This window comes from Mesoplodon densirostris, chromosome 11 (assembly GCF_025265405.1).
Source record: "Mesoplodon densirostris isolate mMesDen1 chromosome 11, mMesDen1 primary haplotype, whole genome shotgun sequence".
Lineage (NCBI taxonomy): Eukaryota > Metazoa > Chordata > Mammalia > Artiodactyla > Ziphiidae > Mesoplodon > Mesoplodon densirostris.
Genome location: NC_082671.1, coordinates 63,765,215 through 63,792,717, shown reverse-complemented (window position 1 = coordinate 63,792,717; position 27,503 = coordinate 63,765,215). Strand labels below are relative to the sequence as shown.

The 27,503-nt window shown below is 48.8% G+C and overlaps 3 protein-coding genes across 6 annotated transcripts in view; 1 reads left to right on the top strand and 2 right to left on the bottom strand.

Moving 5' to 3' along the window:
* The window catches only part of PPARA (peroxisome proliferator activated receptor alpha), a 71,110-nt gene extending 69,613 nt beyond the window's left edge, over nucleotides 1–1,497 (top strand). For all 3 annotated transcript variants that reach the window (XM_060111813.1, XM_060111816.1, XM_060111815.1), the window contains exon 8: nucleotides 851–1,497. In XM_060111813.1, coding sequence (XP_059967796.1) covers nucleotides 851–1,098 — 248 coding nt within the window. In that variant the 3' untranslated portion in view covers nucleotides 1,099–1,497. The remainder of the gene's footprint in view (nucleotides 1–850) is intronic.
* Nucleotides 1,498–8,554: 7,057 nt separating this feature from the next.
* Nucleotides 8,555–13,162, bottom strand: CDPF1 (cysteine rich DPF motif domain containing 1). Of its 2 annotated transcripts, none has more exons than XM_060112829.1 (4): nucleotides 13,118–13,162; nucleotides 10,656–10,768; nucleotides 9,485–9,596; nucleotides 8,555–9,141 (listed from the first exon to the last, which is right to left on the bottom strand). In XM_060112829.1, the coding sequence occupies exons 2-4, from the start codon at nucleotides 10,766–10,768 to the stop codon at nucleotides 8,995–8,997; spliced, it is 372 nt and encodes a 123-aa protein (XP_059968812.1). In that variant the 5' UTR covers nucleotides 13,118–13,162; the 3' UTR covers nucleotides 8,555–8,994. The 2 variants fall into 2 exon arrangements, with proteins under 2 accessions (XP_059968812.1, XP_059968811.1); XM_060112828.1 differs by lacking the exon at nucleotides 13,118–13,162 and adding an exon at nucleotides 12,666–12,979.
* A 7,151-nt stretch (nucleotides 13,163–20,313) lies between these two features.
* Nucleotides 20,314–27,503, bottom strand: PKDREJ (polycystin family receptor for egg jelly). Its single transcript, XM_060112663.1, is given in 6 exon segments — nucleotides 20,314–22,967; nucleotides 23,831–24,947; nucleotides 24,949–25,488; nucleotides 25,490–26,839; nucleotides 26,841–27,018; nucleotides 27,050–27,503. Coding segments are annotated over 6 exon segments (6,048 nt in total). The 3' UTR covers nucleotides 20,314–20,558.

Sequence of the window (27,503 nt, the reverse complement as noted above, 5' to 3'; positions counted from 1 at the left end):
TCAGCTGATTTATATTGGAAGGTACCTGTAACGGTGCTTTATACCACAAAACCGAAGTCAAACATAATCACACGCCTTAAATATTGTTGAAACCGAGCACCTAAGAAGACACAGGAAGAAGAATTTCATTTTCCATATTATGCAAAAGCAGTTTGTATGTATAGTTACTCCTCTACATACAGGTTTTCCCCTGACAGGTGGTAATCAGATAAATCCTAAATGAAGCAGCCACCCTGTAAGGTAGCTAGTCATTTTAAGGTCGTAGAAATATTTAGGAATGAGTATTTGTCCTGTCTGCCCCTATCAGGCCCAGCGACTTGGGAAAAATCTAGTTCTATCTTCTAGGTAGGTTGACAGCATCTAAAGGCAGCTGAGCTTTTGGTAAAAAAAAGGCCGTGTCCAATCAGAATGTTTGGTTGTTCCGGAATTCCCGGGCAGTCTAGTGATTAGGACTCCGTGCTTCCACTGCAGGGGACGTAGGTTTGATCCCTGGTCTGGGAACTAAGATCCCACATGCTGAGTGGCGTCGCCAAAAAAAGAAAAAAAAAAAGGGCTTCCCTGGTGGCGCAGTGGTTGAGAGTCCGCCTGCCGATGCAGGGGACATGGGTTCGTGCCCCGGTCTGGGAAGATCCCACATGCTGCAGAGCGGCTGGGCCCGTGAGCCATGGCCGCTGAGCCTAAGCGTCCGGAGCCTGTGCTCCGCAACGGGAGAGGCCACAGTAGTGAGAGGCCCATGTACCGCAAAAAAAAAAAAAAAAAAAAAAAAAGGTTTCTCAAACTGAAAAACAGTTATTAGGTATTAGCATGCTGGTAATTGCACTCAAACATCTCTGCTTTCTTTTGAGGATAGATCGGCCCGGCCTTCTAAATGTGGGACACATTGAAAAAATGCAGGAGGGTATCGTGCACGTGCTCAAACTTCACTTAGAGAGCAACCATCCCGATGACGTCTTTCTCTTCCCAAAACTCCTGCAAAAGATGGCAGATCTGCGGCAGCTGGTTACGGAGCATGCGCAACTGGTGCAGGTGATCAAGAAGACAGAGTCCGACGCCGCCCTGCACCCGCTGCTGCAGGAAATTTACAGGGATATGTACTGATTTCTTGGAAATGCACACAAAAAAGAAACTTTTCAAGCGTTTTTAAAGGCGACAGCACTACAAGTGAGAGATGGGAGCAACGCAACTTTGCACAAATGTCAGCATTTGAACCTGGGACAAAGGAAGGTATAAGCTCTAGGTAACCGGAATCCTGTTCCATGTTTCTTTCTTTTTTTAACCACTGCTTCAAGAAATGCTGGTGATAAACAGCTATTAGTCAGGACTTGGAAAATTACGCAGAATGGTGTTCAGTGGTCTGATTTAATGCACCCGATGTGAATCAATGCAGATTTCTTTGTCACATTAGGAATTTACTGGTGAATTAACCTCAGAATACGTGGTCTGTCTTCCCTTTTCACCACGTTTTGACTGTTGTGCTCCTTTATAATTTTGAAAACTAATCAGCACTTTTTAATTTTTATAATCCTGTAAACCTAGATGTCTCCAAAGGTTAGGTATTTTAAAAGTTTCCTGAATTTGAAGAAAGACAACATGCCGGTTTTGAATCTTAGGGTTTAGAATGTCAAAGAATGATTCAATAAGCTATCAAAATGCAGCAATTGTTTTGTTTCAGTTCGCTGTTTTCATGGTGTAACTAATATGTGAAGAAGCCTGTTCCCAGGTTTGTGTAGAAGATCCCGGAAAGCCACGTCTCACGGGCCCTCTGGACTCGATCCTCTGCCTGTTTAAAGCTAGTGTCTGTGGTCAACAGGAACAGGACAGACTCTGAAGCATGCCAGTTTCCCATTCCTCTCACCTCCATTTCCTATCAAATCTGAACCAACCGACTCAGGCTGTTTGGGGGCCATGGTCACGTCTCCAGGGGCAAAGTGACAAGTTATTTGTAAATCTTGCTCTGGGTCCCCTCTGTCAAGGCAGCTCCTTGGTCTTTTTCTGTGTTGCTTTTTTCAACACGCGGCTTAATTTTTATAACTCTTGCTAGTGGTAGCTGCTCCCTGGAGTGGAGAAGACGAGGCACAGGTGACTTTATAGTGTGGCCTGGGGGCAGGGGTCTCATCTGGAGAATGAACGGGGCAGGCTGGGGCGGGGGGGTTGGGGTGGATATGAAATGGTGGTTTTACTCATCTCAGGATGCACAACAGGCTGGTGGTTTTTACAAAGATTTTGAGAGTTGTTTCCTTTTCCAACTACATATGTAAGGTAGTTTTGCCATTATCTGCAATATCTGTTTCAGCCTTAAAGATCCACTTTTCAACCTTGGTCCAGTTAGGAAGGCGGTATGGATTATGGTTTTCGTCTGGAGCACCTGGACCTGGAAATACTCTTTTTCTGTCCACCATGGTAGAGTAATGGTCCCATCAGAGAACTTCCAGCAGTGCCTCCCCCGAGCCAGACTGGGCCGATACTGCCAGTTCAGCCCCTGGATGCCTCTTGGGCAATAGCATTTACGACCTGGTTGTACCCTTGATGCCCCTCCCCCTCTATCTTTAGGAAATTTGGTTCTATAAGGTCATTATTATTTGCCGTTAAAGAATGGCTAGGATTGAATTTCATAAACTTCCCAAGATCAGCATTATTGTAAATAAAACTGTGAGACTTCAACTAGAAAAAAGCAAAACTTACAATTAGGACATCCTTTTACACATTACACGTTTAGTGGTGTGTTTTATCTTTATTTTTTTTAAAGATCCAATCAGAGGATCTGCTGGAAGCAAATCAAAGCATTTCCACTTCAGAATGACACCAATCAGGGGTTGCCCTAAGTCAGAAAGGAGTTAAGCTTTGAGTCACAGGGTGCATCCGTGTCCCCATTCTTTCCTAAAATGTGAACTCCCTGGGCTGATGAGCCTGGAGACCTGTGGCTTGTCCAAGGTCTCGGGGCAGGATCCCGGTGCCAGGTGTATGTGGCCTCTTGCTCTGGTGTCTTGGGACAGATCTATTCAAATGGACACAGCGTCGGAAAGTGAGCCTTGAGACTCAGGCTTTTGGAAGGGTTGTCTGTTGTGTTTAGCTTCTCATACAGCCTGTCTGAAAGAGCTCCTAGCTCACACGTGCCACGGGAACAAGCTGACGGCGGGCCCAGGTTCTGCATCAGCGGCGTTAGTGAGCGTCTGGTCCCCTTGGGGCCCAGCTAGACCACCAGCGATGCCCCTGGCGAAGCCACAGAGGACCTCAGCTTGAAAGCCAGTTGACATTGTTCACTTGTTAATAGGAAGAAATTCATTTGAAATAACAGAGTCACTAATTGCCACTCAGAGTATTTGTGGTCACCTAATCAAAGATTTCTCCAAGCACTGATGGTCAAATATAGACGAATTATTCACCAGTTCAATATATGGTAGTTTTTCGAATAGTAGCTATTTAAAGAGCACACTTCTTGCTTGCTAGGTTTCAACAGATGTCAGCATGAGGTCCAATGGAAGCAGGTTCCAGAAGCTTCAAACCACAAGCGTGGAGCTGGCAGCCCGGGTTGCTGGATACAGGACATGGCAGGACCCCCTTTCACAACCTTGACCCGCTCTACAAGCCACTGTTTAAACCTGGTTCTTCCTTTCCTCAACTTATCACAGAAAGTGCCAGACTCCTCAGAGACCACAGATTACCAGGCAGCCTTTGTCTGGGAAGGGGGGACCATGGGGCTCCTCCAGGACACCCTGCTGCCGTCCTGCCAACGCCCCTCCTCTCTGCCTCCTGGGCATCTCCAGTTGGGGGCCCCATGCCCTGCCTTCTGCCCCTGCCACCCTGTGAGAAGCCTGAGGGCTGCACATGCAGGACGCCGCTGCCCTGACGTCCAGTATTGTCAGAAACAGGGCGCCCCAGCCGTCAGAGGAGCATTTTGACTACTGCCAGAGCTCCAGAACCCTTCCTGCTGCCTGCCTGGCCTCCGGTTTCCCTGTGACCTTTCTACAGCTCTCCGGTGAGAGGCGTTTCAAGCATCTTCCCAAAGAGGATATATGCACAGAAGTAAACAGTGAATGTGAATTGAGGGGAAAGAATTCCAGAATTCCAGAATGTCCGTGAGAGCTGTCCCTGTTAAAGGGAGTCCTTCCTTCTACTTTAAAAGCACAGAACGCACCTTTCCACGGTACTGATGCGTTTCCTACACTGGGCCACGTGAAACTCTAAGGAAACAGACGACCTTGAGGACCGTGGACGTTCCAGCAAAGGGCAGCAGCCTAAGATCTGAGCAGAAGCTCAAGGCCCACGTAAGATCCTTTGTTTGATGTATGGTGATAAGTACTATTAATTGAGCAACTACTGTTTCCCCAAACCTACAGCATGACAGCTACCTCAATAGAGCTATCAAAAGATACTGTTAAAATTAAGGTCCACCTAACACTGGGCCTTTTGGTGCAGCTCTAGTCAGACCATCTATTGTTAGGGCTTAGAGGCTGGATGCTCACCTTTGCTGTGTGCACACTGAGAAATGGAAGGTTATGTGGATTTTTAAAGGAATTTTATTGCTTAAAGGAAGCCTTGGGAATTCCCTGGTGGTCCAGTGGTGAGGACTCCACCCTTTCACTGCCGAGGGCCCGGGTGACCTGCTCACCCAGGGCAACCTCCTCTTGAGCTACGCCTGCTGGCCATGCATGAGCCTGTTCGCGGGGAAATCCTGGCAGATGAGGGTGGAGAGATGCCTCCGTGCAAGCCTTAGTCACAAGTCACGCCGTGGCTTCACAAGGCCTTGCCACGCCCCAGCCCCACCTGTGCCCCTCTGTGCCTGACTCCTTTTCAAGCCACTGTGACACTGCACACGTTTGACACCTGGCGGCCAGATGCACGATGGAGGGTTTTTGGTTTTTTGTTTTTGTCTTGACCCAATGACCACACCTGTCTCTGGAATGTCTTAAGAAGTCCTGTTTAAATGTAAGTCCATAGTTTCAACCAGGGAGTCCGGCACTCCCAGCTAAGACCAACTTGGTCACCGGCCTGGCCTTTGAGGGGGCTTCCAGGGACCGGGGGAAAACCAGCCACCTTCAAGTGCCTCTTCCACCTGTGTGGCCTTTCAAAGCGCAGATCCCACGAGGAAAACGGTGCCAGGTGCTCACGGCTCCCCACCTGCGCTGTCCATGCAAGTTCCTGCTGTCACCTCCAATCCTCAGCCCCGTCTTCAAGTGGAAACACCAGCTTGGACGAAGGGCCGCCTGGCGGTGCAGGGTTAGCCGCAGGGGTGGCCTGCTTCCCGCACTTCCCGCCCCTGCGTTTAAGACGGGCAAGGGTGCGGCGAGGTGCTCCCTGTGGGTTAGCCCGGTGCCCGGGCTGCACGTGTTCCTGGAGGGGTCACTTGTTCTTCGGTTCACAACAGTGGTGTCGATTCAGGAGATGCAAGGAAATTGTACTGTCCATAGAAGTCGCAAACTAAGACCGATGCCACCAGCGGGGGGCTCAGCGATTATTAAGAAGTGTCCAGGGAGGATTTTCGCCACACTCACTGTTCCCACGGCATTGGTGGTGCGGGCACTGGATGGTTCCAAAGACAGACTTTCTGTATTTATTCTTCTCGTTTTGTAAGCGGCCCAGCTTCTCTTAAGTCTTGGTCCAAGCTGATTTACGGGGCTCCCCCGGGATTATGGATTCTTACCAACCAAGTCTTTGCATGGAGCTGTCAGCTAAGGGGACTCTTGCCTTCCTGACAGCAGTGACTTCCAGGCGGCACAGCAGGAAGGCTCCGCAGACAGCTCGGCTGGGAGGAGCGAACGAAGGGCCGTGACAGTGAATGCTGACAGCGTCCCCACACCCTGCTAACTGGGCGCTTTCCTCCTCAGTGCAAGGACTTTTCCGGTGGCGTGTTCTCCTCTAGGGACCTTCTGCCCAGAAAGATCTAAGGTTAGGCTCCAAAGGTTGAGATCTAAAAGTTTTTGCTGAGCTTTGTATCTATTTTTAGGTGCCGTTTTAATACAATCCAGGAAAATGGTCGTGGACCCTCAGCCCGTGAAACACACGGGAGTGAGAACAAAGGAAGTAAATTTGGTCTGACTCAGAATACAGGAGGCCCATTCTACTTCTGTGGAAGCTACAGGACAAACTAAAATGTGACAGTGGAAGTTTTGCAAGGAAAAGAATAAGACAACGCGTCTTCACGCTTTCATTTAAAGAATTATGTAACGCTTTGCATGATGCTGTGTTTGTGGAACGCGGCAGGTCCTTAAACTTACCTCAGCAGAGTGGGCTGCTGTGGGTATGGCTGCTTATTAGGGCAGAGAATGAGAAGCTGCCGCCCGGGGCTCATTTCCAGATGCCCTTTCCCGGCTTGAGGCACCCGGACTCCTCAGATCTAGAGGGGAGCTCTCAACAGACCATCTGCTTCTCAGAATTTCAGTTTGAGACAAGAGAAGTGTAACCGTTTATTTCCACCCCCGTGAGAAAAGGGAGCTATGTGCCGTGGTCCAGGGGGAACACATGCAGTCACATCTTTCTGGAATCCTTTGCCACATGGAACAAGACCACGCTGCATCCACATCAAGGTCACATCTTGACTACAGCAACTGGTAAACATCAAGGACTTCAGGCCCCGTGGCTGTTAAATGCACCATATGAAAAAAATCGAAGAAATATCAATTTTTTACATCACAAATAGCAAATTAAGACCCGGGTCAGGTATTTTTCATTTCAAATGTGTTTGCTTGTTTGGGTGGAATGTGAAAAGCTTCCATGTTTTTCCCCAGAGAAGGTAATACACCAGCCTCCTCCTCTCTTGCCCTTCTCCCCCCCCCACCCCGCTGTCACCCTCAGCATCTAAAATTCATTAAGTGATGAACATTACAGCGTCATGCCAGCCGGAGAGCAGACCAGCTCCCCACCACGAGCCCTGGCTCCCCTGACAAGGGGTGGGGGCCACGGAGTCTCCAGGCCCTGAACACAAAGTGAGTGGCTCATTTTTTCAAGGTCAAATCATTCACTTTGGGCAAATGTCTTTTCTTTTTAAAGGCACAGGCGGTCTGGTCCTTTTTTCAGGCCTAAAAAAAATGTACCTCACACGAGATGGATACCACTCAGTGCAGTTTTCGGTAAAATTACAGTATTTGGGTTCGAGTATCACTATTTTTTCTACACTGTATGGTAAAAAAAGAACTATGTTAATACCTATATCTTAAATACTGTGATTTGAGGTTTTTTTAAAAAAAATCCTAATGTAAATATTTTACTCACAATCATGCATCTAATAGCAAACATTGGGATTCTTCTGCAATCAGTGTTAATTGACGTATACTCTCACTAGCCTGGCTCCTGGACTTGTTGGAAACACACAGGAAGCTGAAATATCACAACTGCACACACACACACACACATCAGAGCTTTCCTTCTCTCCTGAGCCATGTGGAATTCATTTCCCTGTAAACCTGTTCCCTTCCTCATGCTTCACATGCAAGAAGCACGAATGAGTGAGTCTGTTTTATCATTTCTACCAGCAAGGCTGCCTCTGACCCAGGTCAGAAGTCACCGATTTCGCACAGCAGGATCCCGCTGGAGACCATGAACTATTCCTGTGTAGTAAGTAGCTGTCTGTTCTTCAGGGAATTACTACCTGTGGGTTGTTACCAAAGAACTTTGCAATTTGAAAGATGCTGATGGCAGTGATTGGCAATGGCTGGGTCTCTGCAGCCTCCAGAGCCCAACCCAGAGTATAAAGCAGAAGCCACAGAGCCCGTGAGTCTCCCATATGATGTTTTCCATACCTTGGCAGATTTCTTCCTGATGTGTATCTGTACCGCCCCCGGGACCCACTGGTCCGTCACACCCAAACCCAGGGGGAGCCTTTGCCAGACACGTGGCAGAGTGGTGCAGGTTCCCAAAGCCAGGACTGAGCTTGATTCCTTGGTGTGTTTATCGTTACTGTTCTTGGGTGCCTTATACTCTCAAAGTATTTAGGGGCTGACAGACCCTTTGTATTTTATACTAAACAGGAGCAATTCCAAAGCAGATCTTTTCTGAGCAGGTTCTGACGCCCTCTCTCCAGCTCAGACCCTCCGGGTGTGACTGGTGGGGAATCCAGGGCCGCAGGAAGCCGGGGTGTGCGGAGGAGAGCAAATGGAATCTTCTTAGTCACTTTACTGGCAGTGGTTCCAGGCAATTAGAAAATGGCTATAAAATAACTTTAATTTTTTTTTAATTTTGGGTCTTACTCATTTTCCCTTTAGGAGATTGAACTGATCGTATATATTGATTTCTATCCTGAATTTATGGGAACTTAAATGTCTGGAATGTCCTACTGTAAGACTGATGAATGTAAAGAGTTAATTTCAGGGTACAGTGTTGCCTTAATGGTTTAAAAAAATAAACTATTTTTAAAAATTACCTGGCGAGTTTTCAGTGATGCTATGAGATGAACTGTTTGTTTGTTCTGAAAAAAACCAATCCCCAGCTGTAGGGTCTGCCCTTAACCCGGAACAGTCCCCCAGCCCCACAGCTGACGTGGTCTCTACCTGTAGAGTCCAGCGACAGAGCGGACCTGGGACAGTGTGGCCCCAGAAGACAAAACCCAGCACAAACATCGGTCAGTAAAAGCTCTTTATTCATCCTCTCATCAAACATGGTTCTAACACACTCCAGGCAGCGTGCACTGGTCCTGCGGAAACTACAGAATTGGACAGAGCAGTTCCTGCCCTCTAAGAACTGGCAGGCACATGGCGAGCCCACAATCAGTGTCTCACCAATTGCTAAGGTGGGGGCCGTGAGGGCCGGGGTGCTGCGGTCTTCGGAGCACTGGGGTCTGGGGTCTGCCTTTTGGGCACCCTCTCTGCGTGGCTCCTGGCCCTGTTGCTGCTGCAGGCGGACCCCAGCTCCCTTTGGCTGCAGACACGGCTCCCGATGGCCCAGAAGCAAGGTCGGTCACGGCGGCTCCCAGCTTGGCCTCATCTCTGAGCCAGGCCACAGAAGCCCGCTGGCCAGGAGCCCCGTGCAGCGCACTGCTGTGGACCTGGTACCTGACTGGACTCATGTTCGAGAACCAGGCTGGCTGGCGGGCCTCTTGGATGGGACTTTCCTTTTCTCCAAGTCTTGCTGAATTTCCTGAGGGAAAGCATCAATGTTCTCCTGGACACAGGGGAGGCAAAATCTCTTGGAGTAGAATAAACTGCATTCCTGAAAGAAGAAGGGGACGGAGGAGCCTGAGTACCATGGGAAGCACACTGCAGCACCTCCCAGAGCCTCCAAGGATCTCTCTTCCTCAAACCCCAATGAGACCCTCTAACTGACCCCAGCTTGCCTGTCCCCTACCCCTCTGTTGGCTGCAGGGACCCACCCATAATGCAGCAGACCAGCTGCGTGACTGTGAGGGCTCCCAGGACCACCAAGGCCAGGAAAGGCTGCCGCTCACACTGTCCCCGGGAAAGGCTCACGTGTCACCTGTCTCACAGTCACGCACGTGAGGTCCCAGCCACAGGGAGAGAGGGAAGGCGGCCCCGGCCGCACACGGCTTACCCACCGGGCCCACGCACACCAGCCTGCCGCATAAGCTGCATCTCGAGCCGAGGATCAGGAATCTGTCCTTGTTGGGGGTGAAGGGGTCCCTCATGACGTAGCTCTCCTCCAGGAGGCTGCAGGACAGGAAGTGGTGCCAGTGGGCAGAAGGGCCCAAACCTCTGCTGACGAAAGTTAGCCAGCTGCCCGGACCTCCCCGGGGCCCGCTCACCGCGCGTGCTCATCGCGGGGAGGGGTGGCCCCCAGCGCCACCAAGTAGCAGCAGAGAGGCAAGCAGTGGCGCCAGGCTGGGATGAAATGAGACCTGCTCGGGCTCCGTGTCAACCGCAGGGAAAGAAACCACTCCTCCTCGGCCCAAAGAAGGGCTGCTGCAACTCGGCCCCCAGACCCCAGCCTGACTCAGCAGGGCGGCGGGCGGGCACAAGGCCTCCATGCGAGCTCTCCAAGCCCTCCCCTCACCTCCGGATGACACCCGCTCCCAAGCCGCCTGCTTCCACACAGGAAGAACAGGGCGCTTTACACTGGCTAAGGTTCTGGCCTCACAGTGCACATCAGAAAGGAGACCAAGAGGATCCAAGGCAACACCCCAGGGTCCTCAGGGCCGGAGGAAAGAAGCCTGGCCCCTGCCGCTCGTCCCACGTAAGGTACTGGTCAGATCCCCACAAGGTGGCCTCTGATGGAGGACAAGTTGAAGGTCAAGAATCAAGCCCCGGGACCCACTGGCTCTCCTCTGGGCCATCCATGGGCAGATGCACAGGAAGCTGGTCCTCAGGGCTCACTCCCACCAGTACAAGAGCCGCAAGGCAGGCAGCTTCCCGCTGAGAAGGTGTCTTCGTAGGAACCAGCGGGACCAGTGACAAGGCCCAGCCCCAGACGCGGTGGCCTCTGCAGCTCCCTGCGTTCCCAGCTGCTGAGCTGTTTCAGCCTGAGCCACGGTACTTCCACCCCACAGCTGGAGCAGGTGCTGGACTCTGGGCTGAATAGGGACGAAGGGACGGGGAGGTTCTAGGAGAGCCGGATGGCCCTCGAACCTTGGCCTGTGCCTTCTTGGGTCACACCTGAAGTGCCCAGAGCCCGGGCCGAGTGGCCCCAGACACAACACCCAAGCCCTGTGTCAGACTTAGGTCAGCCAGCTCTGGGCGGGCTCCCTGGGGTGCTGGGGCCCTGGTACTCACACGACAGACTGGGTGCCGGGGGGCTGCTGCCCCACGTAGCTATATGGAGCAGTTAAGGCACAGAGCTGGCACTCAAACACACCCAAGGGACGGCGCTCCGCCTCACACGCCATCTGCAAGGTCAAAAGACAGGGCATGTCGCCTACAGAACCAAGAGCTACCCACTTCTCAAAGCTCCCCACTGCCTGCTCCTTACCCACAGGTGAGAAGGGCACCGTACAGACAAGGCACCTCAAGTTCAGAGTAAGTGACGAGACCTGCTCAAGGTCACACGTTCTTTTCAAGCGCACTTGAGCTATTCACCAAGATAGACTATATTCTGGGCCATAATATGAGCCTCAAACTTTAAAAGCCTGAAATCAGAGTACATTCTCCAACCCCATAATAATTAAATTAAAATCAGTAACAAAGAGATACATGGAAAATCTCCAAATATTTGGAAATTAAATGATATACTTCCAAATAAACCATAATTCAAAGAAGAAATCACAAGAGAAATTAGAAAATATTTTGAACTAAATGAAAACTAAAATACAAAATGTCAAGATACGTAGAATGCAGCTTAAGCAGTGTTTACAGGGACATTCACTGTTTTAAATGCTTAAATTGGAAAAGAGGGTTTAAAGTAAATCATCTAACTTTCTACCTTAAGAAGCTAGAAAAATGCAAATTAAACTCAACATAAACAGAAAGAAGAAAATAATAACACAAGTCAAAGAAACAGAAAATGGACAAACAATAGGAAAAAAAATCGATAAAACCAAAGGTGGTCATTTCAAAATGTCAATAAAGTTGACAACCTCTAATTAGACTGATCAAGAAAAACAGGAAGAAAATACAAATTACCACAATGAGGACTGAAACCGGGGACATCACTAAGACTACAGACATTAAAAGGATAATAAAGCAATGCAGTGACCTTTTTTACCAAATAAATCTGACAGTTTAGATGAAATGGACATATTTCTTGAAAAAACACCATTTATCAGAAGTGACTCAAAATAGAAAACCTGAATAGCCCTTTATCTATTAAGAAAACTGAATTCATAATTTAAAATTTTTCTTTAAAATGAAATAGAACAGAAACAAACAAAAAGAACAAAAAAAAGAGAAACAGAACACCAGCAAAACTTCACGCCCAGATGTCTTTACCAGCAAATTGTCAAGCATTTAAGGAAGAAGTAATACCAACCTACAGAAACTGTGTCAGAATACAGAGAAAGGAACACTTCCCAAGTGATTTTGAGGCCAATATTACATGGACACCAAAACTGCCAACATTACCCTGATACCATTCATCAGACAAGGCTACTACAGGAAAACTACAGAGTAATATCCTTCACAAGCAAATATGTTTAGCAAAATATTAGCAAACTGAATTCAATAATACATAAGAAGCCTAGGGCGTCACGACAGAGTGGATTCAACCCAGGAAGGCAATGTTGGCTCAACATTCGAAAACCAGTGAATGCCAACTCATGAGAGCAACAGAATAAGGAAGAAAAACCACACCATCATTTCAATAGATGCATAAAAAAACATGACAAAATTCAAGGCTTTGGGTGGTGCTTCAGAGCCAAGGGGCTCCCCACCTGACTACAGAATAAATTCCCTTCCTTGGCATTTAAGGCCTCTTTAACTTGGGACTTATCTCCCAATGACTCTGCCGTCCAGCTCCCACCCCTCCATACAGCAGGCTGCAGTTCAAGCGGCTCCATCACTGTCCTTCAGGTGTTCCCTGCACTTTCTCACACACACACACACCCGCCCCGGCCTTCGCTCCTGCTGTTCCTGCCACCTGGAGGGTTTTCCCCAATGTCTCTACCTATGGAATTGCCCTCTGGCTGCCCTGAAGATTTTCTGTTCACCTTTGGCTATCGACAGTTTGGCTATACAACTACTTTTTTTTTTTTTTCCTTTTAAACCTATTTATCCTGCTTGGGCTGCTTTAAGCATTTTGAGCTGTGGTTTAGTATCTTTCATGACTTTTGGAAAATCCTTAACCATTACCGCTTCAAATATTTCTTCTGCCCCATTCTTTCTTGTCTCCCGCTGAGATTCCAACCGCAAATACGTTAAACTTTGATGTTGTCCCGCGGTTCTTGGACCCTTTGTTCTGCGTTTGTTTTTTTCTACTCTTTTCTCTCTGTGTTTCAGTTTGGGTCATTTCTACTGCCCTGTCATCAAGTCCATTGATTTTCCCTTGGTTATGTCGAATCAGCCGACGTGCCCTCGAAAGGCTCCGCGGCACCGCGCAGTCCGGGCGGGACCGGGGATGAGCCGGGGCGCAGGCTCCGCGGCCCGCCCCCAGCGCCGTGGGAGGCCGCTCGGGCCTCCGGCGCTCGGAACCCCGCAGGGCTCCGCGGAGGCGCCCAGGCCGGGCCGGACGCACGAGACGCGCCGGGAGGGACCCGGGCGCAACCGCACACGTCCCCGCCAAGCCGCCAGGTCGCGCCACTCACCGCCGCTGCCGCCGCCGCCGCCGCCGCCGCCGCCGCCGCCGCTGCGGCCGCGCGGCCGAGCACACGGCGCGTGCGCGGTGAGGCGCGGGGCGGGGCCTCGCGGCGGACTTCCGCCTTGCACTCCGCCTAGCTGCGGTTTCGCGTACCCGATCTCTCGGGATTGGCAGCGGCTGGGCAGCCCCTGGCTAGCTCCGGCCGATGTGGCCTGACGTCCTGGCTGCTCCAAGGCTCTCAGCTTCTTTCTGGGTTTCCCACCGGGCTCCACGGAGTCGGTGCCGCCGGTGCGCGGCCCACAGATAACTCGGCCCCAGCCGCATTTCCATCCCCACGTGGTTCCTCTCACCGCGCGCTTCGGACCGAAATGCCCTGGTCTTAGTTCTCATGCTACCCGTCCCCCAACTAGGACGGAAGCCTCCGGGGCCTGGGGCCAGGGCCACAGGCAGTGGTTACTATGTGCCCTAAGGCAACAGACAGAATGGGTTCAAAATGAGCCCTGTGGCTTCCTGCGACCTTTAAAAGCTGTGTGCAGCCGGGACTTGTCACTGTACTCCTCCAAAACCTTCAAGTGGCCTAAGTGGCCTGCAATGCCTGTCATCATCTGGGACCACCATCCTTCAACTTCCAGGTCTTCACCTTGGGGCACCAACCACGTCAGCTACCAAAAGTTGCACTGGACCCCAAGCTCCCCGTCCCGAAGCTCAGACAAGGGCTTCCCTAGACCTGCAGTGGCCGTCCCACCCCACTCTTGGCCCCTCTACTCGTGTGTATTCGAGGCACCATTCTACGGGGCTAGGGGATGATTCTGAAGCCAGCAGCCCTGAGGTCTGGGACTTTTTCCTTTGGGGAATCGAGAAATAAGGATTATATAAGGTGTCTTAGTAATGCTGGCAACAAGAACTATTTCTGGACTTGAGCAAGAGCGGCTCCTGCCCTGAGCCTCAAGAATTAGCGAGCCCTTATATTTTGCTACTAGAGCATGTGACCTCAACTGTGCTTACAGCAATGGCACTCTTTGGATCAATTCAAAGATTACATACTGTTGGTTTTTATTTTTGGATCTGCCCAAAGATGGGCCACTTGATAAAGCATTTAAAATTTGACCTAAATCCACTCTGAGATACATGACTGGTTATCCCACGAATGCTGTCAAAGCCATTAGACAGTTTAGACAAGTTACGAGCTGCACTGGAAGAGTTAAAGTGAAATAATATTCAAAGAGCAAATCATGGTCTTTGTCAGAAAATAAAGTTAATTTTGATTTGAGCTGTCCAGAGTTATTAATATAAGAAAAAGCTTACCAAAAAATCCAAAAGGATTAAAAATATCTAATAAAGCTTTAGAAAAAAATGGTTTCCCAAAAGAAACTGCATGTGAAATAAGCACTAAATCAAGAGAATGAAAAGACAAGCCACAGAATGAGAGAAAGTATTTGCCAAAGGTATATGTGATAAAGGACTGTTATCCAAAATATACAAAGAACTATTAAAACTCAACAGTAATAATACAAACAACCCAATTAAGGAATGGGCCAAAGACCTTAACAGACACCTCACCAAAGAAGATACACAGATGACAACTAAGCATATGAAAAGATGTTCCACATCCTACGTCATCAGGGAAATGCAAGTTAAAACAGCAATAAGATACCACTGCACACCTATTAGAATGGCCAAAATCCAGAACACTGACACCAGCAAATGCTGGTGAGGATGTAGAGCAGCAGGAACTCTCATTCATGGCTGGTGGGAATGCAAAATGGTGCAGGCACTTTGAAAGACAGTTTGGAAGTTTCTTACCAAAACAAACATACTCTTACCATGTGATCCAGCAATCATGCTCCTTGATATTTACCCAAAGGAGTCGAAAGATTATGTCCATATAAAAACCTGCACACATGGTTATTACACCTTTATTCATACTCATAATTGCCAAAACTTGGAAGCAACCAACATGTCCTTCAGTAGGTCAATGGATAAATAAACTGTGGTCCAACCGGACAATGGAATATTACTCAGCACTAAAAAGAAATGAGCTATCAAGCCATGAAAAGACATGGAGGGAACGTAAGTGCATATGACTTAAGTGAAAGAATGCAATGTGAAAAGGCTACATAGTGTATGATTCCAACTCTACGACAGTCCAGAAAAGGCAGAATATTGGAGATACTAAAATGATCAGGGGTTGGGGGGAGGGAGGGGTGAAAAGGTTGAGGACACAGGATTTTTAGGGCAGTGAAAATACTCTATATGATGCTATAATGGTGGATATATGTCATTATACATTTATTCAAACCCATAGAATGTGTAACACCGAGTAAACCCCAATGTAAACTATGGACTTTGAGTGATTATGGTGTGCCAGTGTGGGTTCATCAATTATAACAGATCTCCCACTCTGGCAGGGGATGTTGATAATGGGGATGCTATGCGTGTGTGTGGGCAGAGAGAGGTACATGGGAAATCTCTGCAACTTCCTGTCAATTTTGATGTGAACATAAACTGCTCTAAAAAATAAAGTGTGGGCTTCCCTTGTGGCGCAGTGGTTGAGAGTCCGCCTGCTGATGCAGGGGACACGGGTTCATGCCCTGGTCCGGGAGGATCCCACATGCCGCGGAGCAACTGGGCCCGTGAGCCATGGCCGCTGAGCCTGCGCGTCCGGAGCCTGTGCTCTGCAACGGGAGAGGCCACAACAGTGAGAGGCCTGCATACTGCAAAAAATAAATAAATAAATAAAGTGCATTTTTGAAAAACCCACTAAAATGACATTCAAATACAATGTAGGGAAGTTAGAACTAGGAAACGGTAACATCTACTGGAGTCTGAAGAAGAGTCGTGCACAAATAATCTCAAAACTAATTTCCATAGAGACTGTTTTCTGACCATTGTGGATCATTATAGTCTCTATCCGACAGAGATTTAAACAAAGTGAGCAACCCACTGCAGTTTTCAGTTTTCTTTATAAAATCCCAGTGCTGAAAAATGTGAAAGGTGAAAAACTTAAAAAATACTGGATGGATCTAGATGTGTTATAAGAAATGATGATAACAGTGAATTAATGATGACATTTATATGCTGAAACGAAAGGAGAATATAATGATGTTTAATATAATGGTAATATAATATAATGATCTTTTTATATGCACCCTCCTTACAGTGTTTAAACATGATATCAATACTCATGGTTCAATTCTAAATTTAAAACTTTCAGGGCTTCCCTGGTGGCACAGTAGTTGAGAGTCCGCCTGCTGATGCAGGGGACACAGGTTCGTGCCCCGGTCCGGGAAGATCCCACATGCCGCGGAGCAGCTGGGCCCGTGAGCCATGGCTGCTGAGCCTGCACGTCCGGAGCCTGTGCTCCACAGCGGAAGAGGCCACAAGAGTGAGAGGCCCGCGTACCGTTAAAAAAAAAAAAAAAAAAAAAAAAAACTTTCAGAAATTTATTGACAATTCCAGTTGCTACTCCCTCAGCAGAGTGAAGTTTCTCCCAGCTGAAATCATTAAAAACTATCTGCAAACTATTAAGACTCAGGAAAGGTTGTCTAACTTGGCACTATTGTCAATACAACACAGTTATGTGAAAATCTTTGTTATTATCAACACGATGATTTTTCTGAAATGAATTCAATAAAACTAAACTTTATGGAATACACACACAATAATTTATGGATTATGTATGTTTTTTTACTCATCCAAAGATCAGTGGCCCACCAACAGAACACCCAGAGGTACACAATAGTAATTCAGTTATCTTTGATATTTTGCCCATTTTCATCTATATAAAAACTATAGCTTTACAAATAATTTTTAATTTTGCCCTTATGAAAGTGTGGGTGTCAAGATAGGTGGCTATAACATACTTTATGTAATGGTTTGTAAACTTGTTTTATAACCTTTAAATATTTAGACATGCAGATATTTGTCATCCTGCCTGGACCCCACGACGTTAGGGGTGGCCTTGCCAGGGAATATAACTACCTAGATGTTGTGGCAGGACTTATAAGACATTGTATAAATGTTGTCTTAAACGATTAAGCTTTTTAAAAATCATGACACTAAACAAGTATTATACATTGCATATTCAAGTGAAGCCTGAGAAAGGAAATTTGAAAATTGAAAAATAAGGAATTGAATGCAGATTAGAATCTAAAGCAAAGCATTGCTAACAGCAATAGAAGGAGGGGGAAACTCTGGAGGATTATTTCCTTACATACCTCATTTCACTGTTAAGTCCAATCTTATTCATCCCTTTCTCCATTTCTGCCAGTAAAGTTAACGTCCAAAGGCTGGCACTTTGCTTTTAGTGCTAATGAAATTCCAGAAGCAGGCCTTAGTTTTTTAAGTAAACTCTTAAAAGCGTAACATACATACAGAAAAGTAGATACTTCCTAAGTGTGCGGCAAGATGAATTCTCACAAAGTAAGTACAGCAGTGTAACCAGCACCCAGATGAAGTCTTCCACAACAAGAGACACTGGAGGTTTCTTCTAGCTCAAGGGAAAGGCTGGCCCTCTGTGGAGTGGTGGAGGGAGGATGCATGGAGAGACCTGAATTTATTGCCAATGGACAAAGTGCCTTTAACGGTGTATAGCTTTGAAGTAAATATTTAAGAGTATAATATACATACAGAAGCAGGCCTTACAAATGCAAGTCTTCATAATTGATAAAAGGGTTTGAGGTAGATGAAGGACATGGAGCTTCAGATGGAGCCATCTCTTTGCATCTAAAACTTGTTCTACTACTCTGAGTTAATAAGGGGCTACATGGAGAACAAATCCAAGAACATTTGTCTTGTTTTCCTGTGCGATACAGACTTGGGAGGGTATTCATAACTGTTTCCAACTTGTTCTGGAACATGCCTAGCCTATCCCTGGAAACATGATGGGAACAAAGGCGTCTTAAAAGACTCCTTTAGAAATTGTTGCCATGTCCTGTGAAAATGACCTTCTAAAGAAACCTGAATTTTGATTTGCCTCGTTACTTTGTTTTCCTGATGTTAACCTAAAACAATAAAACAGCCAGTTTTGTTTTCACCAGCGGTTATTTTTACCAGCAAAATGGGTTTACTCGGGAGCAGCAAAGAATTGCACTTTGGGACACGTAAGTCTGGTAAAGCAAAGGAGAGAGAACTTTTTTTATAGAGAAGGTCAAGTTGGGCGGGGCTTTTATAAACAAATTGTCCATTGGAGGAAACTGGGAGTAGGAAATCTAGTGTGAGTTGTGACAGTCTCTCATTGGCTGGGCTGTTGCCAGGCGAGGAGAAAACCTTCCTTCCTCCTGCTGCCTAGTAAGGTAGCATCGCTTCCTGCCGGAGAGGCATGGTACCTCTCTTCCTGTTGGGATCTATGTTGGCCTGAGTGGTACGTGCATGAGAGCCCCCACTTCTGGCCTCCCGACTCCATTTTAGTGAGGTGTCCCTTTATTAATTTTCACACTGACAATGTTATAATTGGCATCTCTAATATTTCTAAACTGTATAAATACTTGTCATTGCTCTATCATTAGAAGGCCCCTGGCACTCCCCTCTCTCCCAGTATGCGTGGAAACAGCCCTGTGACTCTGCTAGACTTCTCACTGTAGCCACAAGGTGACAGTCTTGTCTCCTTTGAGGGGCCTGCAGCTGCTGTCCCTGGTCCTCACTCAGCCTACCCCACCCCCCACCCCCTCCTTGTTCCTGGACTGCCCACTTGGGCCCTGCCTTTATGACCCTGTCACTCACAGCTTCGAATCATGAGTTGCTATGCGGGCCTGGGGGCTTTCTTCCAGGGAAGGGAGGCCAATTAGTGTAACCCTGGGCCTCCCACAGCACCAGAGGGGTAGAGACTTCAGCTGATCCTAAATTTGGGAAGAATGTCTGGGTGTACCCAGACACAGAGCACCCGAGTCTGCCTTGTCTGCCTGGGTTTTCGAAGCCCCTAGGGCGAGGCCTGCCCCATGTCGCCTGCACATCACCTGGGGCTTACACTCCCCCGTTCTGCGTTCCATGGGTGACTGCACCTGACCAGACCCCAGGAAAAAGTAAACATTTGGCCCCCATGCTTACGCCTTCCCAACCTGTTCAGAAGTCAGGTGGTAATAAGAGGTGCTAACCATGAACGTGCACTTCACTTGGAACCAGCGGCCAGAGCCCAGCCACACCCGAGACGTCCCACCAGGGCAGTTAAGAAAACCCAGAACTGACCTTCTGACCCCAACCGTGTGGGTGGTCTTGGGTGAGTCACAAAACCTCTTCATTATTTCAGCTGGCAGAGAAGGCCACCCCCCACCCCAGGTTCTCAGGCCTCCCCTGGGGAGGAAACGATGGAACGCATGTGCACGTGCGTGTGTGCATGCCCATACCTGCCAAGGTGCAGCGTGCCATGACCATTCCCGTGCAGCACAGGACTACGGGGGCGCCAAGTGAGTAACAAACACCTGGGACAGAGCAGCTGCCCACCTGCCTGTTGTCCCCCTTTGCTGGCCCTCGACTTTAAGGGCAGGAGCCATCGGTGTACACACCCCCTCACAGGAATCACTGCAGGTCTCACAGAAGAAATCTCACATTTAATTCGGATCAAGCTTAAAGTGGCATCTACATAAATGAGCATGCTTCTGAGTGAAAATCCAACAGCTGCTAGCCCATTTTTCTTAAACAATGTTTTCTAAACAATCCACCAGGCCATCAATAACCCAAAGCCCAAATCCTGGATGTATATATTGCTATATACATTATATAGAATATTTACTATCTTTCAATGTGAACCCACACCCACACACACCTTCTTGCTGTTTAATAAAAGTCACGTCTCATGGCCAGAAAACGTAATTACACTTTACATCTTTCACTTGCAGTGGCCTTAAGTAGATGGGAAGCTTCAGACTTCTGACCCCCAGGTCCACATCCCTGCATTCCCAGGCACAAGGGCAACTCCTGGGACTCATCACAAGGCCCTGGCCCAGCTGGAGTGTGGGCGGTAGAGTTGGGAGGAGGGGGGAGGGCCTGCAGCCCTGTGTGCAAAGGGAACAGCCAGCGGGGCTGAGGCACTGAACCACAAGTGTTGGCCTCCCAGCCCCGGGGAGCGGGGCACAGAAGCAGCAGAATTTTCCTGCTGCTTCTGGCAAGGTGGGGTGAGGTTGAGGGGGCCTTTTAGTTCCCTACCCCAAATCTGGGTCTCTAACCTTCTAAACTGCAGCAGGTTCCAAAGACACCCGTTTCCCAGCCACAGGGAAATCAACCTAGGACTCACAGGCTGTCATCCTCCTCTCTCTGTAGAGGCTGCACTGCACTCTGACACCCTCCTTTCAAGTTCCGAAGGGGAGGCCAAGACTGCGGATACTTCCAAACGTAGGGGGTGTGCATTGTGAAGGACACGGGTAGAAAGCACAACTGAGCCATTAAACGTTCCTTAATCCCAGAAACTGAGCATTTGAGAGAAGCTGGCCTGTGGACCTTGAAACTGTCATGGATCACACAACGAGATAAACCATTTTCTTCCCATTAATGTTTCTGGTCTTCAGCCCCAGATACTGGCTGTTGTTCTCCTCTGGCTGCCCATACACCATGTTGACAAAGAACTTGGGTTCGTCTTCTGCCTTGGATTTGAAGGACAGGAAGCCAAATGCAGTTCTTAGTCTGTGACACAGGTAGGTCATTGCTTCCGCTTCTTCTGAGGGCTCCTCATACACGGGCTGCTTCATTTCCTCGTAGGCGGACAAAATCACCGCCTGAAATAAGTTGATCAATATGCAGATCATCACCAGCATAAAACATGAGAGAAATAGGACCCCGAGAACCCAGTTATTGGAAAATTCCGTGTTCTGAAAAGCTGAAACGCAGTAGGAGAATATTGTCTGCGTGGCGTGAATCATATCACTGTAGTTCCATTCGTGCTGCCCGAATACCAGGTAACCAAAAGTCATGTAGACAAAGAAATACACGGACACCACTAGTGCCATGTGGCAGATGCCAGGAAGGGCAGTCTGGATGGCCCTCTGTGCGAGACGCACATTGTAAAAGAACCTGGAATACCTGAGGGTCTTCAGGATTGTCAGAAACAACAGGAAACCCAAAATCACCCTCATGACGTGATCTACTTGAGACACTGCATGAAAGGGAATGAAATCCTCAGAGTTCGACAGGTAAAACCGAATTATACCGACAGCCAAGAAGTGTTTCCTGAAAAAGAGCATGATCAACACGGTAAAGATGCATTTTAAAGCAAAGTTGAGCAAATTATATACACTTTTCACATAGGCGGACCTTTCTTGTGTGATGACGTAGACCTCGTCGACAACGTAGGCCAAAAAAAAAATGAGGATGGCCACGTACAAGTAGATTTCTGCGGAAGTTTTTCTGTTGAAATCGGCAAGGGAGGAGTGCGCAGACAGGCTAGTGTTCACAACTCCTACCTGAGAGACCTCAAAGATGACTGAGATGCTGCAGAAGAGAGTGATGTCTGGATTAAAAGTTGTTAGTTCCAAAATCACAGCCCATGTCTTCTCATCCAGCCAATGGCTTCCCTGGAGTTCGCTGAGCCTCAGTGTGGAATTAAACTGCTGCTCTTCCAGAAAAAAATAGAACGCATACCCTCCTGACCCGTACGTATGCAATAGCCCATAGGAATAGTACACCCATCTCTTTTCTCGAGGCTTGTAAGTAAATGCTTTCGTAGTCTTGTCTATAGCCCGCTTACTAACTCTATTCCACAACCCAGAGTAGCTTTTTGTGTCTTCTGGGTCAGTGCCGTATTCGGGGTGACAGTCAATCTCTCTTTTGAGGCTGTCCTGCGTGAAGATTTTGGCAGGCAGGCAGGTTTTCTCTCCAGGTTGCGCCCTCACCTGCCTCATCAGTGGCAGGCCAAGGATTTTAGAGGAGCTGTCAGGGAGAAAGGTGGGAGGCATGTCGTTGTGGAGCAGAGGCAACAGCACGCTGTTCAGCCACGGAAAGATGTCTTCCAGCTTGGTCACCGACGCCAGATCCACAGAGAACTGGTCACGAATAAACTGATTATAGTAAAAGCCGTCGGTGTGGCGTAGGAGGGTGACCAGGCTCAACAGGAGGGCCAGAAACATGAAGTGAGTGAGGATGTAGCTCAGGAACAGGAAAGCTCTTCTCTTGATCCTCTTCTTTCTTTTGAATATTGTGATTTTGTCTTCAGTGAGGGGCTGGTACATCCTCGAGCTTCGGAGCTGGACGATGTGCTGCTGGCGCCTGCGCATTTCCTCTGGGTTCTTCGTGATGCTCTGCAGCTTGGTCTCACTGTAGCAACAGTTGCCGACCCACGGAAGGTTTTTACAATACTTGGGCTTACTTGTTCTGTAGCCTGACACGAGTATAATTTTAGATGGTTGCACCAGAAAAACTGACTGCAAGAAGCAACAAAATGATGCAAACAGCCATTCTATTGACTTTTTGTAGTCGTAAGTCAGTCCATAAAATACAATAAAGAATGAGGATATGCTACAAGTGACAAAAAACAAGAGCCATGCGACATAAATGCAACACCACGGCAGAACAATCCTGGTCTTCTCTTTGAGGGGTGTAGCACCGGGCTGGGGAGAGTGCTCTCCAAAAGAAACACTTTGATTGTCTTCAACGTTTGGGTTATTGGCGTTTTTATTTTTTCTTTGGGTGTGGGAGACCTTGCTTTCTGCTCGCTTGGGCTGGGGCCGTCTTTTAGAGGTGGCCTTGACAGAAGCCTTGGGAAGTCCAGGACTTCTCCTAGTAGGTGGAAGCTTTTCAGGCTCCTGGGAGCGTGCGTTGTCAGTTTCATGAGCGTGCCACTTTGCTAATCGTTCTTCCCAGTGTTCACTTGCTGCTGGTGTCCACGGATGCTTCCAAGGAGCGACCTCCCTTAGGGTCACCTGAGGTCTCCTCTGGGAACAGATGAACAAAGACGTGATCATTAGTTGCACAGGGATGGTAATTAAGACACTTTCCATCCCGATCACCATCGACCTGAGGTACTTCCCCTCTTGTGACTCCGCTTCTTTTTCTTTATTTAAAGAACATAATATTACACAGAAGGGAGGACAGCAACATAGCTAAGCAACAGGACAGTCTCTGGAGCCTACTGAACGGTGTAGCAATGACACCAGAAAAAACAGAGAACCACATGTGGCTTCTCCCCAGCCTATAACTTAAATCTGTAAGGAAAAAATCCATTCTGTTGAGACTTATCTGGGGGGGTTACTTGAAAGGTTCTGTCCAAAGAGGTGTCAATAGAAAGCCATTCCCGGCACATGAACAGCCAGATGTGTCTGCTGAACAGATTCTCCACTTTGATTCTACTTAAATACCAACTAGGGGAACTGCCCTCGTTGTTGTGCCACACGCGGATAGAATGGATGTCCCCCAAGTCATTTTTCGTAGCTAGGAGGAAAGTGCTGATGCTTCCTCGGTAGAGGGTTGTAAACTGTGGATGGCTTAAACAATGCACATCGCTGCTACTCTCTGTTCCCTGCAGTTGAACAAAGACATTGGCCCTGGTCCCAGACCCACAACGGCTTCCTGTAAAAACAGTGACTAGGTAACATACATTATCATAAGGATCGTTATCAGGTAGAACTACCACATGCTCCCTAAGACACTTGACCATTTCATCTCTGTGTAAGGCCCAGAACGCTAGGACTATGTACAAGAGCATAATGAAAAGTACAGTGAAGAGGGTCACGGGGTTTTGGGTAATGTTCTTGATGACCTCTAATCGTAGATCCACGAGGTTAGGGACCACAATCACCTTGGCCGTCAAATAGTGGGTATGCTGGTGAAGGTTGGCTAGTTTCATTGCGTCCAGCTGCCGCTTGGCCTGCCCTGGGTTCTTGCAGATACAGTGCACTTTCTGCCAGGTGGTTTTCTCTCCAACAACGCAGGTATCTTCGCTCCAATCGCTCTGGATCCCATACATGTCCAAGCATTGAGTGCTGAAAACAGAAATTCTCACTAACTTGTCATTGGGCTTTAGGACAAAATGAGGTGCCTGCAGAACCACAGCGACGGTACACTCAGAGGAGCTGGTTCGCTGAGCTATGACCCTCAACAGGGATGGGGGAAGGCAAACCACACGGGCCTCCGTCACTGTACAGTCAGGGTCAAACAGGTCACTGTCTTTGGCAATTGGAGGGATGCGATGGGGCACGAGGTAGGTGGCGATCAAAGCGGTGGGTGTGATCTGATGGCCAGCATACACCAACACTGTGAACAACACGGCCACTTCTGTCACAATGTGGATCAACACCTCCTTCCCTGCTCTGCTGTCCACTTCAAAGCTAAATTCCCCCGTCGTCTTTCTCAATGACTCATCCGCTTTATGAGACTCCTTGCTGGGTCCCACCGTGAGATTAAAAGTCCCAAAGCTCAAGTTTTTTCTGATGAGGTACACTTCCACTACATCAGGTGTGATCTCAATCACGTCACCGGTAGCCTCGGTTCCTGTCATTCGGAATCCAACCACCTCGGTCAAAATGTTTTCCCCATAATTTAGCCAAAGGAAAGGGTCATCTGCAAACTCACAAAACGTGGTAGAAATTGGAGCACTGGCAGGCAGACTAGGAACGCTGCTCACATTTAGGGTTGAATAAAAACAATTTCGACAGTGTTTCTCAGTGCTGAAAAACTTGGTAACATTCCACTTTTCCGTTTTCTTGACATACGTGTTAAAGTTGGAGGTTCTCATTGCAGTGGTCTTATCCTCTGGCACTTTCACAGCCAATACTGTCTCTGCTAGAGATTCAATGACGTGGAAAGGCTCTTCAACCACTTCATGACGAACCATCAGTTTCAGGATATTAGACAAACTTGTTAATATTCCAGTGCTTACACTTTCTGTTTGCTCAGAAGAAATGTGCTTATCTCTGGTGACACTCTTGGAAGGCTTGGCTTGCTTGCCAAATCCTCACCGTGGCCAGTTTCTGAACAACTGAGGAGAACTCAGAGGTTTTCTGCATTAATTTAGTAACAGTCATGACCACCTGGCTAACTTCCACCAAAGTGTTTACAGGAAGAATGAAAGACTGATTGAAAAGGTGTTCTCGGAGTCTAATTTGGTCAGCTTGTAGATGTGAGTCGGTTTTCATGCTATTCAAGACAGAAGCTACAATATACATTAAATAACCTGCAGGTAAAAAGTCCTGCTGTTGAAGCAAAGTAGACAGCGATGAATCTGGTCCCATAGTGGAACTGAATAACTCCTGCAGCACAGTCCTTGATGAGTTTATGTCAGTGGGAGCCTGTACAGTGGCGTACAAAGTCACCTGAGAAAAAGCTCCCAGAGAGGTATTATATGCCTGAGCATATATTTTCAAGGCGTAATGATTGGCCAACACACCAACAGGGAGAAAGGAAGGGGGCGCTGTGCAATCCTTCCCCAAATAGACGATGGACCCAAAGTTATTCTCTTAAAGAACTGATTTCACCAAAACCACGCACATCAGGAACTATTATTTTATATGTAAGAACAATGTTCTTATCCTTGAAACTACTACAATGGACAACAAATTTAGTAATGAATGCAATTCCTTTAGCTGGATCAATTTTGCATTCTGTGGTTTCAGGGACATGGTGAATAACGAAGGGATGCCTTAGGACCAAGCTCGATCCACCCCAGGTTGCTAGATTTAGAGAAATCCAAAACTTATCTTCAACGAAACGCCGAAAAGTGAAAGCTTTTACAGACAAATAAGCACCATTCCGCCCAGTTGTAGTCTGCCCCATCCAATCAAATGGCATCTTATCACCTGAAGACGACAGAATGGACCATCGATAGACATCACGGCCTGCTTTACAACGCAGGCATTCTAGAGACAAAGAAAATCTCTCTGATATAATCAAAACTGTATCACAATTTTCAATACATGAAATGCTTGCTACAGGTGCTGGTCCTTGGAGCACATGCACTGGCCTATCAGAAAATGCTGTTCTGTCGTTCTTCTGGATCACCAGTCTGAAAAAATACACACGGCCGCCATGAAGTGTTTCTGGCAAAAGTGTGAGTATAGGACCAGAGGCCCATGTCCACCTGAGATCAACCTGCTCTGGGAGACAGATTTCCTTGCTCCTCACTGTAATTTCATGTCCATTGTAGTTTCTTGGGTCTGTGGTACAGTACCAAAAAAAATGAAGTCCCTCTAAAGGGTTTTCTGCCTCTGGATCAGAGGACATATTTCCATTCAGAGTCAGCCCATCTGTGAAATTAACTGTGATGTTGGTATCCCCAGGAATAACCGCCTCCAGGGGACTTCTAACAATGATGATATAGATGGAATCTGAGTCTTTCTTCAGAGGTATCTTTGGATCATATGTGACGATGTACACGGAGAAATTAAGCAGATACACCCCCCAAGATAAAGAATGTGCAGAGATACGTATACTTGATGGAGTGTTCTCTGACTTGAAAGGTGGGTTTTGCAAAGGTTTAGTCCAGTCCGGCTTGTCAGATACAGAGGCCACGGAAAAGAGTTTCCAATATTGACCAAAGAACCTTTGGATTGGGCAGCGGACCTTAACCGTGGCATTGATGGTGACTTCCATCTTCCTGGTCAGCTGCAGGGGAGAATCGTCATTTCTATTGATCCTCACCAGATCCAACACACAGGCCCCCGAGCGTGATATCTGACAGGACACCGAGGACTCCATGGCTTGGGAACTGTTCGGGTTGGCAGCCTCTAAGACGACAGCCGTGGGCCCATCCGTGGGACACTTGGTTCTGGCCACTAAGCCCGCGTAGGAGCGTGGGCCGCGGGGCAGAGCCCGAGCGGGGCGACACGCGGGTGGCGGCAGCGGCGGCCGTGGGGACCGTGGGCCCAAGCAGCCCGAGGCGGGAGGTCCACTCCAGACGCCCGAGGGAGCGCGGCAAGCGGGCGAGCCAGCGCCGGGAGAGCCGGCCGCCGGGCGCCGACACCTGCAGGTCCACGCGGGCGGGCGCGGCGGGCGCGGCGGCGGGCGGGCGCGGCGGGCGCGGCGGCGGCCGCGGCAGCGCGGCGGGCGCGCAGCAGGACATGCGCGCGGAGGCAGCGCGGCGCCGGGCCTGCGAGCCGCCCGGCCCGCTGACAGAGGTCGTGGCGGCCGCTCAGGATGACGCCGCCGCCCGGGGCCGCGCGGGGCCGTAGGCTGAGGTGGGCGCGGCCGCCGCCAACGCCGCTGCCGCCGCCGCCGCGCACCCCGAGGCCCCGGGCGCCCCTGACCGAGCGCAGCACGGCCGCCCGGGTCCGCGCCGGGATGCGGACCCGGGCCTTGGGCGGGGCGCGGCGGGCCGAAGTGGGCTCCCGGTTGAGGAGGTCGCCGGACGGCGAGCCGGGCACCCTGGGGACGGTGGCACGGGCCCCGTGAGGAGCCGAGGTCAGAGGGCGGCGGCCAGGGCCACCGCTCAGGCTCAGGCCCAGGCCCAGGAGGAGGAGCGCCGGCCCCGGCCGCAT

What these genes read in the sequence shown, in the direction of transcription:
- CDPF1 (XM_060112829.1), bottom strand. Translation starts at nt 10,768, where the DNA reads ATGGCGTGTGAGGCGGAGCGCCGTCCCTTGGGTGTGTTTGAGTGCCAG. An exon ending in CCCGGCACCCAGTCTGTCGT is followed by an intron (nt 9,597 to 10,655) that starts GTGAGTACCAGG and finishes CCTGTCCTGCAG; the next exon opens with CCTCCTGGAGGAGAGCTACG. An exon ending in GGCTGGTGTGCGTGGGCCCG is followed by an intron (nt 9,142 to 9,484) that starts GTGGGTAAGCCG and finishes TTCTTCTTTCAG; the next exon opens with GAATGCAGTTTATTCTACTC.